We start from the raw sequence: 15665 nt of genomic DNA, 5'->3' as shown, positions 1-15665 counted from the left end.
GAAAGTAAATTGACAAAGCAGATACCTGCACCTTTAGTGCAGATAAACGCAGTCCTCCATCTAACCCCGTCTGTAGAAATAACAAAAGACGGGATAACTTGAAAGATGATGTCGGAAACTTCCGAGCGTCACACCAACCTATATAGGTACGCCAAATTCTGTAATAATGAGCTGCCGTAACTGGCTTCCTAGCTCGTAACATGGTTGGCATAATCGATTCTGGAATGCCCTCTCTTCTTAAGAGGGCGGTCTCAACAGCCACCCCGTCAAACGCAGCCGCGCTAAATCGGGGTAAAGGAACGGACCCTGTTGTAACAGGTCCGGACGTAGTGGGAGCGGCCAAGGATCGTGTGCTAGTAGTCCGTGGAGATCCGAGAACCAAGCTCTCCGAGGAGGCGCCACTAGTATGACTGTGGCGGACTCTCTTCTGATCTGTTTTAGCAACAGAGGGAGCAGCGGAAACAGTGGAAACAGATACACGAGGCTGTACGGCCAAGCGATTGTGAGAGCATCCACCGCCATTGCCTTTGGATCTCGCGTTCTGGACACATACTGGGGCGTTTGGTGATTGTGGCGAGATGCCATCAGGTCCACTTGAGGGTAACCCCACCTCTGGACCAACACTTCTGGATTTAATGTCCATTCTCCTGGATGAAAATCCAGACGGCCGAGATAATCCGCCTCCCAGTTGTCCACACCCTGAATGAACACCGCCGACAATATCACTTGGTGATGCTCGGCCCAATTGAGGATTGGAGCTACTTCTCGCATTGCCATGCGTTGTCGATGTACGCGACCGCCGTCGCGTCGTCTGACTGCACCCGGACAGTCTGAGACCGAAGCATGTGCACTGCTTGTCGTAGCGCATTGTAAATTGCACGGAGTTCCAGGACATTCATAGACAGCAATCTTTCGTGAGCCGCCTAGAGACCCTGGAGTTGACAGTTTTAAACTACAGCTCCCCAACCTCTGAGACTCGCGTCTGTCTGTAGAATTATCCAATTACAGGCGCCAAACCGTTTCCCTGCGGTTAGATTGTGTACTTTGAGCCACCAGAGTAGAAATACCCTTGCTCAAGGCGACAACCTCACCCTGTGGTGAATCAGCAGATGCGAGCCCGACCATTGTGCGACCACCTCCAGCTGAAAAGGACGTGAGTGAAATCTTCCGAACTGAAGCGCTTCGAAAGCCGCCACCAGTGTACCTAAAAGGCGAATGCACAAATGTACCTAGACTGTGCGTGGCTTGAGCACTAATTGTACCAGATGACGAAGAATCTGTACTTTCTGTTTTGGTAGGTAAATTCTTTGATTTACCGTATCGAGAAGCATACCTAGGAATTGAAGTCGCTGAGACGGAATTAGATGTGATTTCTTGAAGTTGACAATCCAACCGTGCTGAACCAGGACATTGTACGTTATCAACGCATGTCTGTTGAAACGGAGCTTAGATGAGCAGATCGTCCAAGTACGGAACTATTATCACTCCCAGAGATCTGAGATGAGCCATCATCACAGACATCACTTTGATGAATACCCGAGGCGCTGACGAAAGGCCAAACTGTAGAGCCTGAAACTGGTAATGGTTCTGCCGTATCGCAAAACGCAAGAACCTCTGATGAGGTGGCCAAATCGGAATGTGTAAGTACGCATCCTTGAGATCTAGCGCAATCATGAATTCCTGTGGCTCTAAATCTGCAATTACTGACCGCAGAAATCCCAACTTTAATCTGTAGTAAGTGACGTAGTGATTGAGACCCTTTCAGTTCAATATTGGCCTGACGGAGCCATCCGGCTTTGTTCCCCCACATAGACTGGAACAATAACCCTGACCGTGTTGGTGTACAGGGACCGGAATCAAACCTGCTGAATCCAGCAGAGACTGAACGGCAAGTTGCCGACCCGCCCTCTTGTCGTCAGACAGAGGAAGTCTTGTCTTGAAAAACCGCAGTGGCGGGAGACATTTCTTTTAACACGAACTTGCAGATCCACCTATCTGTGGATATCTGGAACCCCGCCAAAGGGAACGTCTGAAAGCGTGCTCCCACAATTGGAAATCGGAGATGAGCTGGGAGCCCGTCATGCCACTGGCTTGTCGGTGACCTTAGCGTCCTGACGACTGGTGTTGGTTTGTTGGAAACCACGTCCTCGACCTCGTCTACCAGGCGTGGCTGTTGCTGTACCACGGCCTTGAAAGGGCTGAGGACTAAAGGATTTGAATGCCGGCCTAGAGTATTTCCATCTAGGTACCGTTGGAGGCAATGGTAGGAAAACAGACTTTCCCCCCCGTGGCCTCAGAAATCCATTTGTCCAATTTAGGACCAACAACTTCTCGCCACCGTATTCTGTTGACCTCTGACTCCGCTTGCCAAGAACGCAGGCAGAGTGCTCGTCCCGCTGTAACTAGCGACGATGAAAAGCGAGTAGTGAGCTGACAGCCGGCAGGAGAAGCTGCACATAGATACTGAGCAGCGTCTCAGATTTGATTAGCGCAAAGTATAAGGTGATCGTCATGTAGGGCAGACTTGAGTTCTGTTATCAATACCATTAGCGCCTTTCTGAAGGGTCTTTATAAGTTTTGACACTGACGAATCCACCAATGGTGGATTCTCCCATGTAGATGTCATTGTAACTAGACTTAAATGGGCGATGGTATAGAACCGGTTATCCAGTTTTTGTTGTTAAGAGATTCCGAAACAGGTAAACATACTGGAGATTTCTGTCGTTTAATAAATACGACTGTATTATATGTCAGAGGCTCCATAGTCTCCGTTCAGAGACTGACGCACTGACGTGATGAGATTATCAATGCTTGTGCTGTCAAAAGCTGCACTATCTGACTGCTGTTCTAATCTGCCCTCCTCACCCTTATTTAGCGCTGTGAGGTCTGTCATAGAATCTTCAGACTGCAACATAGCAGAAACCGGTAAATTATAAGACAAATTAAATTTATCCCTTGTACCCAAAGTGAACTTGGACCTTTGCAAAGGCCGAGACGCCTCCGTTAGATCTGGTGGTCTCACCCGAGACTCCGATCTTGCCGCTTGACGCTCGTGTCGAGTGGCGGCCAATTCTGATCTCAACCCAGCCATTACAATTGCTGAACATAGACCATGGAGTATCCGGGAATGAAACCGGCTTCCGGAGTGGAAACCTACACAACATACTGTACATGTGGTATAATCATGTACAGACATTGCAGTGAAACTTCTGTTTAGTCTTCGCTGGTGCCGTACTCATTATGCAAACAGACAAAGACAGACACTTGCACGACTCAGTAAAACCGTTACTTAAGGTGTGTAATATAGATATATATATATATAGATATAGATATATGGCCAAAGTGCAGGTCACGTGGCCAGCCTATATGAAACCTGAACCCAAAATTCCCACTAACACCCCTGCGCCTCCGGTAGAGTAGAGATGTAGGACAGGAACGTTCTGGAATCACAAACTGGAAGAAACAGGAAGCATGGTTAAAATGGCCTCATGCCATGCTGACAGTTAGAATCACAGTGCAGGTTACAATACATGCCTTTATAACCTGTACCTGACTGCAGTACAATATAGGCTTAATAGTCTATTAATATATCAAATCTGGCTGCCTGTCATGCAGCCTATTCTCCCTTGCAGCAGCGCTGTGATCAGACTTCTCCCCCCCCCCCCTCCCCCTGTGCTCCCTGTAGCGTGTGTCTCAGCGGGGAGCGCCGGGAAGCCTCCTGTATCTGACCTGGTCATTGCAGGGAGGCGGGGGACGCTTGTGAGGAGAGCGGCCGTGGGAATGGAGTTCGGCGGGCTGGAGCGGCGCGTAGTGGCTTCCGGCGGCGCTAGTGAGAGCGCTGTGCTGCGGCGGGTCTCCCCCTCGTAGCGGTGCAAACTTTGAAGACCGTACAGCGCGGACGGAGCGGCTGGGGCGGGCGGGTGGTATTAGCGGCGGGTACGGGCGGCAGTTATAACACGGACCCCACACAGCGGGGCGGCAGCCTGCGCTGACCGCCCCGTTCCCCCCAGCATACCTTGTCTCCTGTAGGGAGGGCTGCGACGGGGCTACCTTGTCCAGCTCTTGCAGCAGTTCAGTGGGCTGCGTGTGGCTGTGAGGGTGCTCTTTGTGAGGACCGACACGCCATGCGCTGCTCCGTGCAGCGGCACTATCCCGGACCCATGTTTTTAGTAGAAACTGGGAAGGGATGTGCTGAAGTTGTAAAATTAAAAATTAAAAGCAAAATCAAAAAATATTCAAAGAAAGTGTGAGAACCCCACACAAGCCTTGTTAGTGCTGTGAGCACAGAAAAAACACTGAGGTACTCTGGGATATGGAGGGGAGGAGAGTTCTAAATTTAAATATTCAGTGCCCTGTTCTTGCTAAAGCCGTCCATATCCCTAAGAGTACTCCAGTGACCCCTAGTGGATGAAAAAGAAAACTGCTAGCGAGCGATCAACTCGGAATGACCACCAATGTCATTATTAGTTTTTCCACTATAATGACAATAATGACATTGACCCAGTTATCTAGTCAGATTGCTTAGATTTTAAACACGGATCTCTCCATGTGTACCCCCCTTTAGACTTGTATACAGACATGTCTTGTTTCCTATGCACACTTATGTAAAGTTCTGCTTATACAGACTGATTGCAGATAGATGAAGAGCTGAGAGATGAGGAAGCCTTCAGCCACCAGTTAGTAAGCTGTGCAGCAGCACACAGTACCGGACATGGGGAATAAAATCCTGACATCCATAGAAAGAGGAATAAAAGCACATTGCATGATGGTAACACTTTATAAGTGGCTGGTAGGCGAACATTTTGAATCTGGGAGTTCAGGTTTAAGCATCTCTGGAGATTCTAAAGTGATTAACCTCTTCAAAACTAGAATGCAAGAGTTAAATTACTGTATAAGTCAAGGTTAAAACGTTTGGTTAAAAACATGGTTACAGTATATCAGCAGCATGGGAAAGGATCTTTACTGTAAGTGGAGGTTAGCTGTGGAATCCTTTACCACGAGGTGGGGGTATCCCAATCACTAACCGCATTTAAAAATGTGCTGGATGCTTTATTCCAACTAGCACTTTACTGGCTCTGAAGCTGTTGTTTAGGGTCCCTCCGTGATACCAGCGACCTCCGTTCCCCTACTCCTCTACCTTGCCGCAGCCTCCCTTCCTTGGGTCCCATGCTATTCATGCCGGCGCCATCCTCGCCAGCTATAGGGATGAATGTGTAGCACTGCCACCTTATGTATCTGTGGTCATGTGACCCAAATCGGGGGGTGAGGGGGGATTCAAATTGGTAGCTGGATCACTCTGGCAGTCGCATGCTGCCAGAGTATGAGGCTTCGGGTCCTAGCTCCAGCATGCCTGAACCTTGCATTGATTCTGCTGTGTATGGCCCAGACTCTACCTGACTTCTACCTGCTTTTCTGTATTGGCTCTGTTCCAAACCTTACTGATCCCAGCCTGTGTTCTGACCAATCACTTGCTATTCCAGTTTGGCCTCTGCATTCCTTTTCTGTTACTGGACCCGGCTCGCCACCTGTGTTTTGGATGTAACTAAGCCCCTACCTCTTGTGGACATTCCTGGTGAACAACATCAGTATGTTAGTCTCCTCACCACTATTATTGGTTGTGTCAGTGTCAACTAACAGGCAGAATCCACATTCCAGTCCAGAATCGTGTGTGATGCTGCAATAGGAACTAAGCCTATATAGGGGTCAATTCTATTCAGCGACAGTTGAATAGCACTGGGAGTTAGCTCCCGTCGCTATTCAATTCAGCTCATGTTAAGTCGGCGAATGCCGTTCTCACCGACTTAACAGGTTGAATTGTCGGGAGAACGGGCATTCTCCGAGTTAACTCCCTGACGCGATGCTGATTCCCGACAGAATCAGCCTCGCGCGGCAGCACTTTTGTCGGATTTCCTCTCTCATCCCCCGGGGGTGAGAGAAGAATTCACAACAATTGGTGTCACTTGGCGCTGTATTGAGTAGTGCCGGGAGCTAACTCCCGGCGCTATTCAACTGTCGCTGAATAGAATTGACCCCATTGTATTTCTATATAACTACAGCGGACCATTTCCTGGCATTGGCCCTATTTCTATGATGCTAAAAAATGTAGCTGATAAGAGCACCTTTATCTACTAAGTGCCAGTGGTCCCTGCAGCACACAGAAGACTCCAGCACCTGCAGAACATTAAACATGAGAGGGTGGGGGGAGGTATGTAGTGAAGCCGACACCTGATCAGATTATATGCCCACAGCACCTACGCAATTAGAGAAAAACAAAACAAAATTCAACTTTAATATTTACAGTGCATCTGGAAAGTATTCACAGCGCTTCACTATTTCCACATTTTGTTATGTTGCAGCCTTATTCCAAAATGGAATAAATTCATTTTTTCCCTCAAAATTCTACACACAATACACAATAATTTTTGCAATTTTATCAAAAATAAAAAACAAAGAAATCACATGTACATAAGTGTTCACAGCCTTTGCCATGAAGCTCAAAATTGAGCTCAGGTGCTCCCTGTTTCCACTGATCATCCTTGAGATGTTCCTACAGCTTAATTGGAGTCCACCTATGGTACAGATGAAGCCACCCTAATCGTGCGCCCGGCAATGTGGACTCGTAGACGTGCACGCACCCCATTCAAAGTTAATGGGAACGTTTCTTTGCACTGTGCGGCGTGCATAGGCGCAGGCGAGCCCAGGCACCCCGAGCGCTCCCGCCTTGGCTCCATCTGTAAATTCAGTCGATTGGACATGATTTTGATAAAGCTAAATATTTATCTTATATAATACCCTTTATGAGGTCTAAGAACACTGTACGCTATCTACGTATGAAGTACCGTAAGGGTACGCACGTTGCGTAACAATCGCTTAGCCGTAGTCGAGACGCTCAAGCGTCACGTTCGCTCACGGCCAAGAGATCACTGGCAGGCACGCTATTGGCTGCTGACTAACGTAATGATTCGCTATAGCGTAGCGGACGCTCGGGACCACGAAGAGATCACCAGCGGCGCTGACGCTCACAATGTTAAACCTTTGTATCTAAACCATAAACAATGAAATATGCTGTGAAACCTTAGTGTAGAGATAGGGTGTAGATGCAACCTAGTGTAACCTTATTAACTTAAAAGCTGTTTGAGCGTCACCGACGCTCTGAGAATACTAAACACTATAAGAAATACACAGATACCGTGCTTAGGGTCCAACGCCTAGTATATATATTATGAATGATATACTTGCAAAAGAATTAATACAAATACAAATCATACACTACAATATAACATAGACTACCTAACCAGATAACTACACAGGGAATATAATACAATTACTATTTAAAGGAAAATAAGAGAGAAAGAGGAGAAGGGAGAGAGAGAGAGAAATTGGCCCACAATAACAAGAAGATCAATATAGTTGCGGAGAAACACTTACGCACAAGGGGAAACGATCGCATGCGCCTCGATATCCAGCTCCCGATTATCAGCAATGAGAACCGTTGAAGAGAGTGAACTGGATATGGTCGGCCTGCCTATTTATGCCCCACACACAATGCAATTCAATGGTCCCTACAATCTCATTGTTCATTGGACACAGGAATTCGGCTTCGCATTATAACCAAAGGTCATAGGTTGATTCATACAGGTGGGCTGTGACTGCTTCCAACTGTTCAGGTGGGTGGGACACTGAGTTTCCCGCCGCATGACTAAATAAGAACAAATAATAGTAAATGGACATAAACTTCTTATGTCCATAACTATTCGCACGAGCGATTAATCCGCTCCAAACCAACACCGGAATATTGCTATTTAAATACTCTTCCGATGGGTACCAAACACCACTGTATGACCCCTGTTAGACCCTTCGTACAATACAAAGAGGGATCTCTCTGTTCAGGAACATGCTATGTTAACTAAACTTTCAGAATCTATCAAAGGGACCATGATCTACAAAATACATTATATAGTGAAAATATGTAATGATTGAGTCGCACGCTACGATCACATAAACTCTACCGTAAATACGCATACCGTGCGCCTGCGGGTGCCCGCGACTGTGAGTATGCGCACGTACGGGAGAGCGCACGCATGCGCAGCACGGACCTGTGTGAGGTGCAAATATGGTAGTGTGCATAGAGATATTTTTCTGACTTTGACAATTTGGAAAGGCACACACCTGTCTATATAAGGTCCCACACTTGACAATGGATGTCTGAGCACAAACCAAGCATGAAGTCAAAGGAATTGTCTGTAAACCTCCAAGACAGGATTGTCTCGAGGCACAAATCTGGGGAAGGGTGCAGAAAAATATCTGCTGCTTTGAAGGTCCCAATGAGCACAGTGACCTCCATCATCTGCAAATGGAAGAAGTTCGGAACCACCAGGACTCTTCCTAGAGCTGGCCGGCCGTCTAAAGGGGGGGAGAAGGCCACTAGTCAGGGAGGTGACCAAGAACACGATGGTCACTCTGTCAGAGATACAGCATTCCTCTGTGGGGAGAGGAGAACCTTCCAGAAGGACAACCATCTCTGCAGCAATCCACCAATCAGGCCTGTATGGTAGAGTGGCCAGATGGAAGCCACTCCTTAGTAAAAAGCACATTGCAGCCCACCTGGAGTTTGCCAAAATGCACTTGAAGGACTCTCAGACCGTGAGAAACAAAATTCTCTGGTCTGATGAGACAAAGATTGAACTCTTTGGCGTGAATGCCAGGCGTCATGTTTGGAGGAAACCAGGCACCGCTCATCACCAGGCCAATACCATTCCTACAGTGAAGCATGGTGGTGGCAGCATCATGTTGTGGGGATGTTTTTCAGTGGCAGGAACTGGGAGACTAGTCAGGATAGAGGGAAAGATGAATGCAGCAATGTACAGCGACATCCTGGATGAATACCTGCTCCAGAGCGCTATTGACCTCAGACTGAGGCGACGGTTCATCTGTCAGCAGGACAACGACCCTAAGCACACAGCCAAGATATCAAAGGAGTGGCTTCAGGGCAACTCGGTGAATGTCCTTGAGTGGCCCAGCCAGAGCCCAGACTTGAATCCGATTGAACATCTCTGGAGAGATCTGAAAATGGCTGTGCACCGACGCTTACCATCCAACCTGATGGAGCTTGAGAGGTGCTGCAAAGAGGAATGGACAAAACTGCCCAAAGATAGGTGTGCCAAGCTTGTGGCATCATATTCAAAAAGACTTGAGACTGTAATTGCTGCCAAAGGTGCATCAACAAAGTATTGAGCAAAAGCTGTGAATACTTATGTACATGTGATTTCTTAGTTTTTTATTTTTAATAAATTTGTAACAACAAAAAAATTCACGCCATTATGGGGTATTGTGTGTAGAATTTTGAGAGAAAATGGATTTATTCCATTTTGGAATAAGGCTATAACATAAAATGTGGAAAAAGTGAAGCGCTGCAAATACTTTCCGGATGCACTGTAAATAATAACTTTCATCTCACAATTTTATCCTCCTGCATGAAAAAGGAACTTTTCCGTGTTTAGTCTGTAGAATTAGATTTTGTTATTTGTGCACAGTATGAGAACGAGAGAAGAAAATGTGTAAACCTGTCATCGCTAGAAGACTTGACGGCTTGGCAGGCTCGCTGTCCTAGGATGACATTTGCATACTGCTGACAATACGTAGAAGTTACAGCGAGACAAAAACTGACAGCAAACTGTGTAACTGTAAGAGGTTCTAGAATACTGACAGTGTGAAAGCTGTAATGACTTGTCAGCGCAATTCAGTTACCGAGTACAGACATTTGGCTACAGACCAAAGAAGCAAGAAAATGTGACACTGCAGAGTGATTTGCTGCATAGAGAGAATTAGTGTTGCAGACGGGGAAATGCTGGGGAATTATATGTATGATTGCATTTAATAATGGCTCTTTCTCCATAGCTGTATAAGGCATATGCAATGCCATAATGTTTGCTTATATTCTTCTTTAAAGGGCCGTGATGATCTGAGGCAAGATGCTGTGATGCAGCAGGTCTTCCAGATGTGTAACACATTATTACAGAGGAATAGCGAGACTAGGAGGAGAAAGCTGACTATTCGCAGATACAAGGTGATATCATTGCCTTATATATGACATCACTTGCATGGAATTTGCATATGTCTATACCTGATGTTACCCATTTCCATGTCCTGTCAGGTGGTGCCCTTGTCTCAGAGGAGCGGTGTCCTGGAGTGGTGTTCTGGGACAGTTCCCATTGGGGAATACCTGATCAATTCAGACGATGGTGCACACAGTCGTTACCGGCCTAGTGACTACAGTAGCTTACAGAGCCAGAGGAGAATGATGGTTTGTGCGCTGTGATTATTCTAAGCTTCCAGGTGCCCTTTGTACGCTGTGTACACATAGGACTTTGGAGGGTTGCTTCAGTCTTACCCATTTTTTTTTTGTTGCTATCCACTAGTAGATTAAATGTGGTGAGGTTCCAGACTGCCCCATCTGTACTGGTAAAGATCATGCACTGTAAGTGATTAACAGGCCTATTTATTAAAAAAAATAAAAGGCAATCGGGATGGTTTTGTATCAGCGCTTATAGCAGCTATCGCCTTAATTTATCAATATGGCGTTATTGGGGGACAGCTGGACAATACTCTGCTGCCTACATGATATTGGATCAGTAAGAGTTAGTGCCGTGACTTGTCCTCTCAGTACTTCTTATAGGAAAATAAAAAATAGATATATTTTCAAATTTATAAAATGTATTATTCCCTTGTGAAAAAAATCTTTATTTAAATAATAAGTTTTCTCATTGAATTTCTTTTGCTATAGCCATCCTGAGATGACTTTGGCAGAAGAAGAATTAGGCAGTACTTGTACTGTTGTGATCCGTGTTATATAGAGTTCCCCATGCTGTTTATGGGGAAGTTTTTTACCAGGGAGACCTGAGTAATTTTTTTTATCAGCAGTGCTATCGATGGCAGTGATTCATTGATATAGTGATGGTCATTCAGGTGCAGTTGTTCTTCCTATTATTGTTGCAATGATTTGCCATATGCAATTACGATTATATGCTAATATGGGCAGAAGCTAACCCGTGCAACAGAACGCCAACTGCGACCGGATCATTTGCATACAGTGACGCATGATTACAGAAATTATGGTAACATAGATGCACATCGGGTTGCCACGCAGAATGTGAGTACCTCTGAAGACGCGCAGACTGGGCTGCTTTCCCAGGATGCACAGGCCGCTCAAGTAGCAAGTGTGATCACAGCTGCTAATATATACATGCCCAGAAAATGCCGTCCGAGTGGCCATGACACGCCTGCGTTCGCCCGACCACTCCTCATTACCACCCCCAAAACGCTGACTTCCTGTCCCTCACTTTGCAACTAAAATCTTGCTGCGAACGCACTCACGAATCACTCGCTGCACGAGTGCATTACGGCTCATATGCATGCGCAGTGTAAAACCATTGATCGATATGCGTACAGCCGCCACTTTGCGTCTGCCCATGAATGACCCCCCCAGTGTGAAACCAGAAGTTTTACTGGAGAAACATGTCTGTGAAATGATCTATGTCTATGTTATTGGGATTAGCCGCTTACGTACAGTAGACGCGATGAAGTGACATCGGGAACAGCTGAGCAGTCCTCATTATTACAAAGCCGCAAATAGCTTTTAAGTGCCAGATCTTGAATCTTTTCACTTTGCATATTAATGGCACATTGCAGTAATAAAAGGGGTTGGGTAGGCGTTGCCAGCGCTGGGGATCCGAAAGGTCAACATACCGACCGCGGAATCCCGTCAGCAGAATGTCGGTGGGGGGGTAAGCGCAATGAAGCCCCCTGTGTGTTTGCTGCACTCACCACAGGTTCTATTCCCACTCTATGGGTGTCGTGGACACCCACGAGTGGGAATAGTCCCTGCTACTCGGTATTCTGACTGTTGGGATTTAGAGGGGGGCGGGATGTAGCCGTCGGTCACATACCTACATCCCTAATAAGAGTTCTATTCCAGAAAGCTGTATGGTAAAGAGCTCTGCAGAAGAGCATACACATCGTCACATTACAGGCTCGGTTCTAACCCGGCTCTATGTGGTTTATGTACCCGGGCTCTGCTGATCTGACTGCCTGTCGTTTTATTGCATACCAGCATCACTAGAATATAAATCTGCAGAACACTGCACTACAAATAAGTGCCGGCCACCCACTCTTACAGCAATTATAGCGTGTTACAATGGTGAAGGATCTCTTTGGGGCATTGATTGATCAGTAAAGCAGCTACTTATGAATATGATATGCGTACGGAGATTGCAATAATTACAAATTTGCATATAAGAAGACCAAAGAGTAGAGAATGGGAGCGATGTAAATGGAAATTATCAATATTGTCAATGATTTGTTTTAATATAAAATTGAATCCTGTGCGTGCCTGATTGTATCTGTATAGACAGGGAGAAGATAGGGCGGTTCTCCCTGTAATAAGTAGAATCCCAAATCTTCCTGCTGCTGATGTGACGAGCTGTCATAGCATAGTGATATATACAGACGTAGAACTGTGTGTTATCTGGCAGAATAATGGGTCATGCCAGTGTCCAGTAAAATTATGTGTAGGTCAGTCAGAAAAATAAAATAATAATATCTAGGGGCTGATTCAGACTGGATCGCAGCAGCGGCAGTGATCGCAGTCTGAAGCCCTATGCGGAGTGCGCACCCCGGAAAGGCCCGGTGAGATGCTAAAAGCATCTCAGGGCTGCGATCGCCTCTGCCTGATTGACAGGCAGAGGTGGTCGCAGGGCGGTCCAGACAACGCAGGCACCGTTGCGTTGCACATGCAGGGAGCTGCTCGGTGGGTGCAGTTGCATTGCGCTGTGTGATGTTTTTTCACCCATGCGTGCGGGACAGGGCCTGGCATGTGGGACGGATTAGCTCTGTGCTGGGCACTCCCCCCCCCCCCCCCCCCTCCCGCATGTCAGTGTAACAGATCGTAGATGTGCTAAATGTAGCACATCTACGATCAGATCTGAATTACCCTTATAATCATAACATGCTGGTTTCTTTTTATAAGTTTTCTTTTCAGTAGGAAACTAGGTATGGCGCTATAGGCACACAACCAGCATCAGGATACATCTGGCCGTCTGGTTACTGCAGTATAGTATTAGTTTGATTGTGGCACACGCAGAGATAGAAAGCCCAATAAACATTTTGCATCCCGTCTCGTGATGTAGCAAATCAAGGTTCAGGGGGGATGTATCAAAGCTTGGTTACAGATAAGGTGGAGAGAGAGATAAAGTATGAACCAATCCTCTCCTGTCATTTTCAAACGCAGCCTGCAACATGGGAGTTAGAAGCTGTTTGATTAGTACTTTATCTCTCTCCACTGTATCTATGTGCAAGCTTTGATCAGTTTTGCCCTCAATCTTTGATTTCTGCTTCTGTCAGAGTGTATGATATATTATGGGGAGTAGGAAATATTTCTATTTGTTCTGTGCAGTTATTGTCAGTCCTTGACTGCAGTATTCTGCTTTTCAATGCTAGGATGTTCAGAGAGGACGATTCGAAGATAAGTATCAAACGTTCCTGGACATCTACGACCATTTCCGCCCGGTGTTCCGCTATTTCTGTATGGAGAAGTTCTTGGATCCTGCAGTTTGGTTTGAGAAGCGCTTGGCGTACACGCGCAGTGTTGCTACATCATCCATTGGTAAGAAGTGTAAATGTTATGATGTGGGCATGTGTATAATTATTATTCAGTAGATGTAACTGGCGCTGCACATTCTGACAGTAATATTGAGGCAGTTAATGACACTGATTTCAGTATTTTGAAATTGAAGTGTTATCTGCTAGTTTCTTCCCACCAGGGCCGTGACTAGATGTGTGCGGAGTGTGTTCCGCACATAGCGCTGCAGGGTAGGGGGCACTGTTAATTCTGAATTATTTAATTACTTTAACTTGCAGCTTCCCCCTCTTTTTGAAGCCCAGCATCTCCTGACCGTGCCTGTCTCCTACCCCAACCCCTTTTTGTCACTAATACCTATACAACATTCATGGACTTGACTTGATAGCTTTTTGTTGTTCAGTTGCACTGTCCTTTCTTACATTTCAGGATGCTGATGTGCCTGGGATTCGAACCCATTGCCTATGACATTGCAGTTGGACACTCTATTAATTGAGATATCTGCCCTTACATAGAAAGCTACAGAATTCCAAGCTGGAGAGTTTTAACTATTGGAAGGTTACCTTGTACTTTGTGAAGGGGTGATCAGCTTTTCGGCTGGTCAGATCTATGTAGCGTGTGGCTGCAAGTGATTGGATGTGTGGCGGCACACTGCATTGATCTGCTCGATTATGGTGTTGGTTATTTTTTTTACAGGGTACAGGTAGCTTCATATAGTTAGAGTTCTCATAGTTTTTATGCCGGGTCAAGTGGCGCTCAGTGGGAGGGGTGTCTGGCTTGGATGCAGCAGGGTGTGGGTTTGAGTCCTGGGTGTGGCAGTACATTGAAATGTTTTATTTAATGAGGGGTATGGTGGCTGAATGGCGGCAAGCTCTCAGGTTGAGTGCATGAATGTGGTATAAAGAGGATTTGTGTCCAAATCCATTTTCTTGTAGTGTGTGGGTTCCTGTACATACGGGGGTTATTTACTCCATGTGCGGCACCTGATTGTTTTCCAGCTTAATATCTGCTATACCAGGGTGATTGTCACTGTCACCGGGGTAACTCATATCAGTGTGCTTCCAGTCTCTTCTTGCCTACCCTCCCGGAAGCTGTGGGAGACTCCTGGTTTTTCCCCAGCAGCCCCGGAAGAGCAGGCGGCACTACCGCATCCTGGCCTAGGAAGCACAAGGATGGTTAGATAATCAGCGGTAATCCCAATGCCGTGGGGAGGGGGCAGGGCTAAGTTAACTCGAATTGCATCATTTAGTCCTATCCCCTCCCCGTGGTCCCGCGAATCATGGACCTTTCCCTGTGCTGTGGGTGGAGTCTAATGACAAGACCGTCCAGCCCAGCCCCCTGAAGTGGCCTACAGTGTCTCCTCTCTGGGGTCCGAGACTAAAAATGTAGGCAAGTACTGCATTCTTGTTTGTATTGTTATTAGAGGTTGAAACACATTTAATGCTATTAAACAGGATATTTTTAATACTGATTTTCTAACATTTCATAGACCTGGCTATACTATATATACACAATGAGTGAGTATGCTTGTAGGCAGGACATTGCTTATACCGCCTGCCATTGTATCAGTCCACTTGTCATACAGGCTGTCTCTGTGTTTCCATTGCAGTCGGCTACATTGTTGGTCTTGGAGACAGACATGTGCAGAACATCCTTATAGATGAGGAGACGGCAGAACTTGTACACATAGACTTGGGTAAGCTAGCGATCATTGCTTCCTCTTTTCTCAATCTTTTAAGTGCGTGTGGTCCATTAGATCTACAGGAAACTCATAGACAGTCAATAGGTCAACATGGAAAATGTAGATAGCAGAAAAGGTCAGCAGGTGCAAAAGATCAATGTGACTATGGTCAACACAAAAAAATGTTGACACATGTTTTTAAGTTTTATTTTTTTAAACAAATTTTATTATAGAACTGTATATGCAATATACAAAAATCATGAAAGTATCAGATCCAAAGCACAGTCAGACACAAAGACAAATTATTGAATACCAACGTTACCAAAATGACGTGGCAATGGGGGCGTGGCC

At 46.1% G+C, this 15665-nt stretch overlaps 1 protein-coding gene across 3 annotated transcripts in view; it reads left to right on the top strand.

Annotated features, from left to right (window-relative positions):
* ATM (ATM serine/threonine kinase) overlaps window positions 1–15665 on the top strand; it is a 434777-nt gene that overhangs the window by 387683 nt on the left and 31429 nt on the right. For 2 of the 3 annotated variants that reach the window (XM_063951603.1, XM_063951598.1), the window contains exons 56-59: window positions 9950–10066; window positions 10154–10303; window positions 13495–13660; window positions 15243–15329. In XM_063951603.1, the coding sequence (XP_063807673.1) occupies window positions 9950–10066; window positions 10154–10303; window positions 13495–13660; window positions 15243–15329 (520 nt within the window). Of the gene's footprint in view, window positions 1–4624; window positions 4713–9949; window positions 10067–10153; window positions 10304–13494; window positions 13661–15242; window positions 15330–15665 lie in introns of those variants that run through there. The other variant, XM_063951604.1, reaches the window with a different exon arrangement.

Source organism: Pseudophryne corroboree, chromosome 2 (genome assembly GCF_028390025.1).
Source record: "Pseudophryne corroboree isolate aPseCor3 chromosome 2, aPseCor3.hap2, whole genome shotgun sequence".
NCBI classification, from domain to species: Eukaryota; Metazoa; Chordata; class Amphibia; order Anura; family Myobatrachidae; genus Pseudophryne; species Pseudophryne corroboree.
This window is presented reverse-complemented; position numbering and strand designations above follow the sequence as displayed.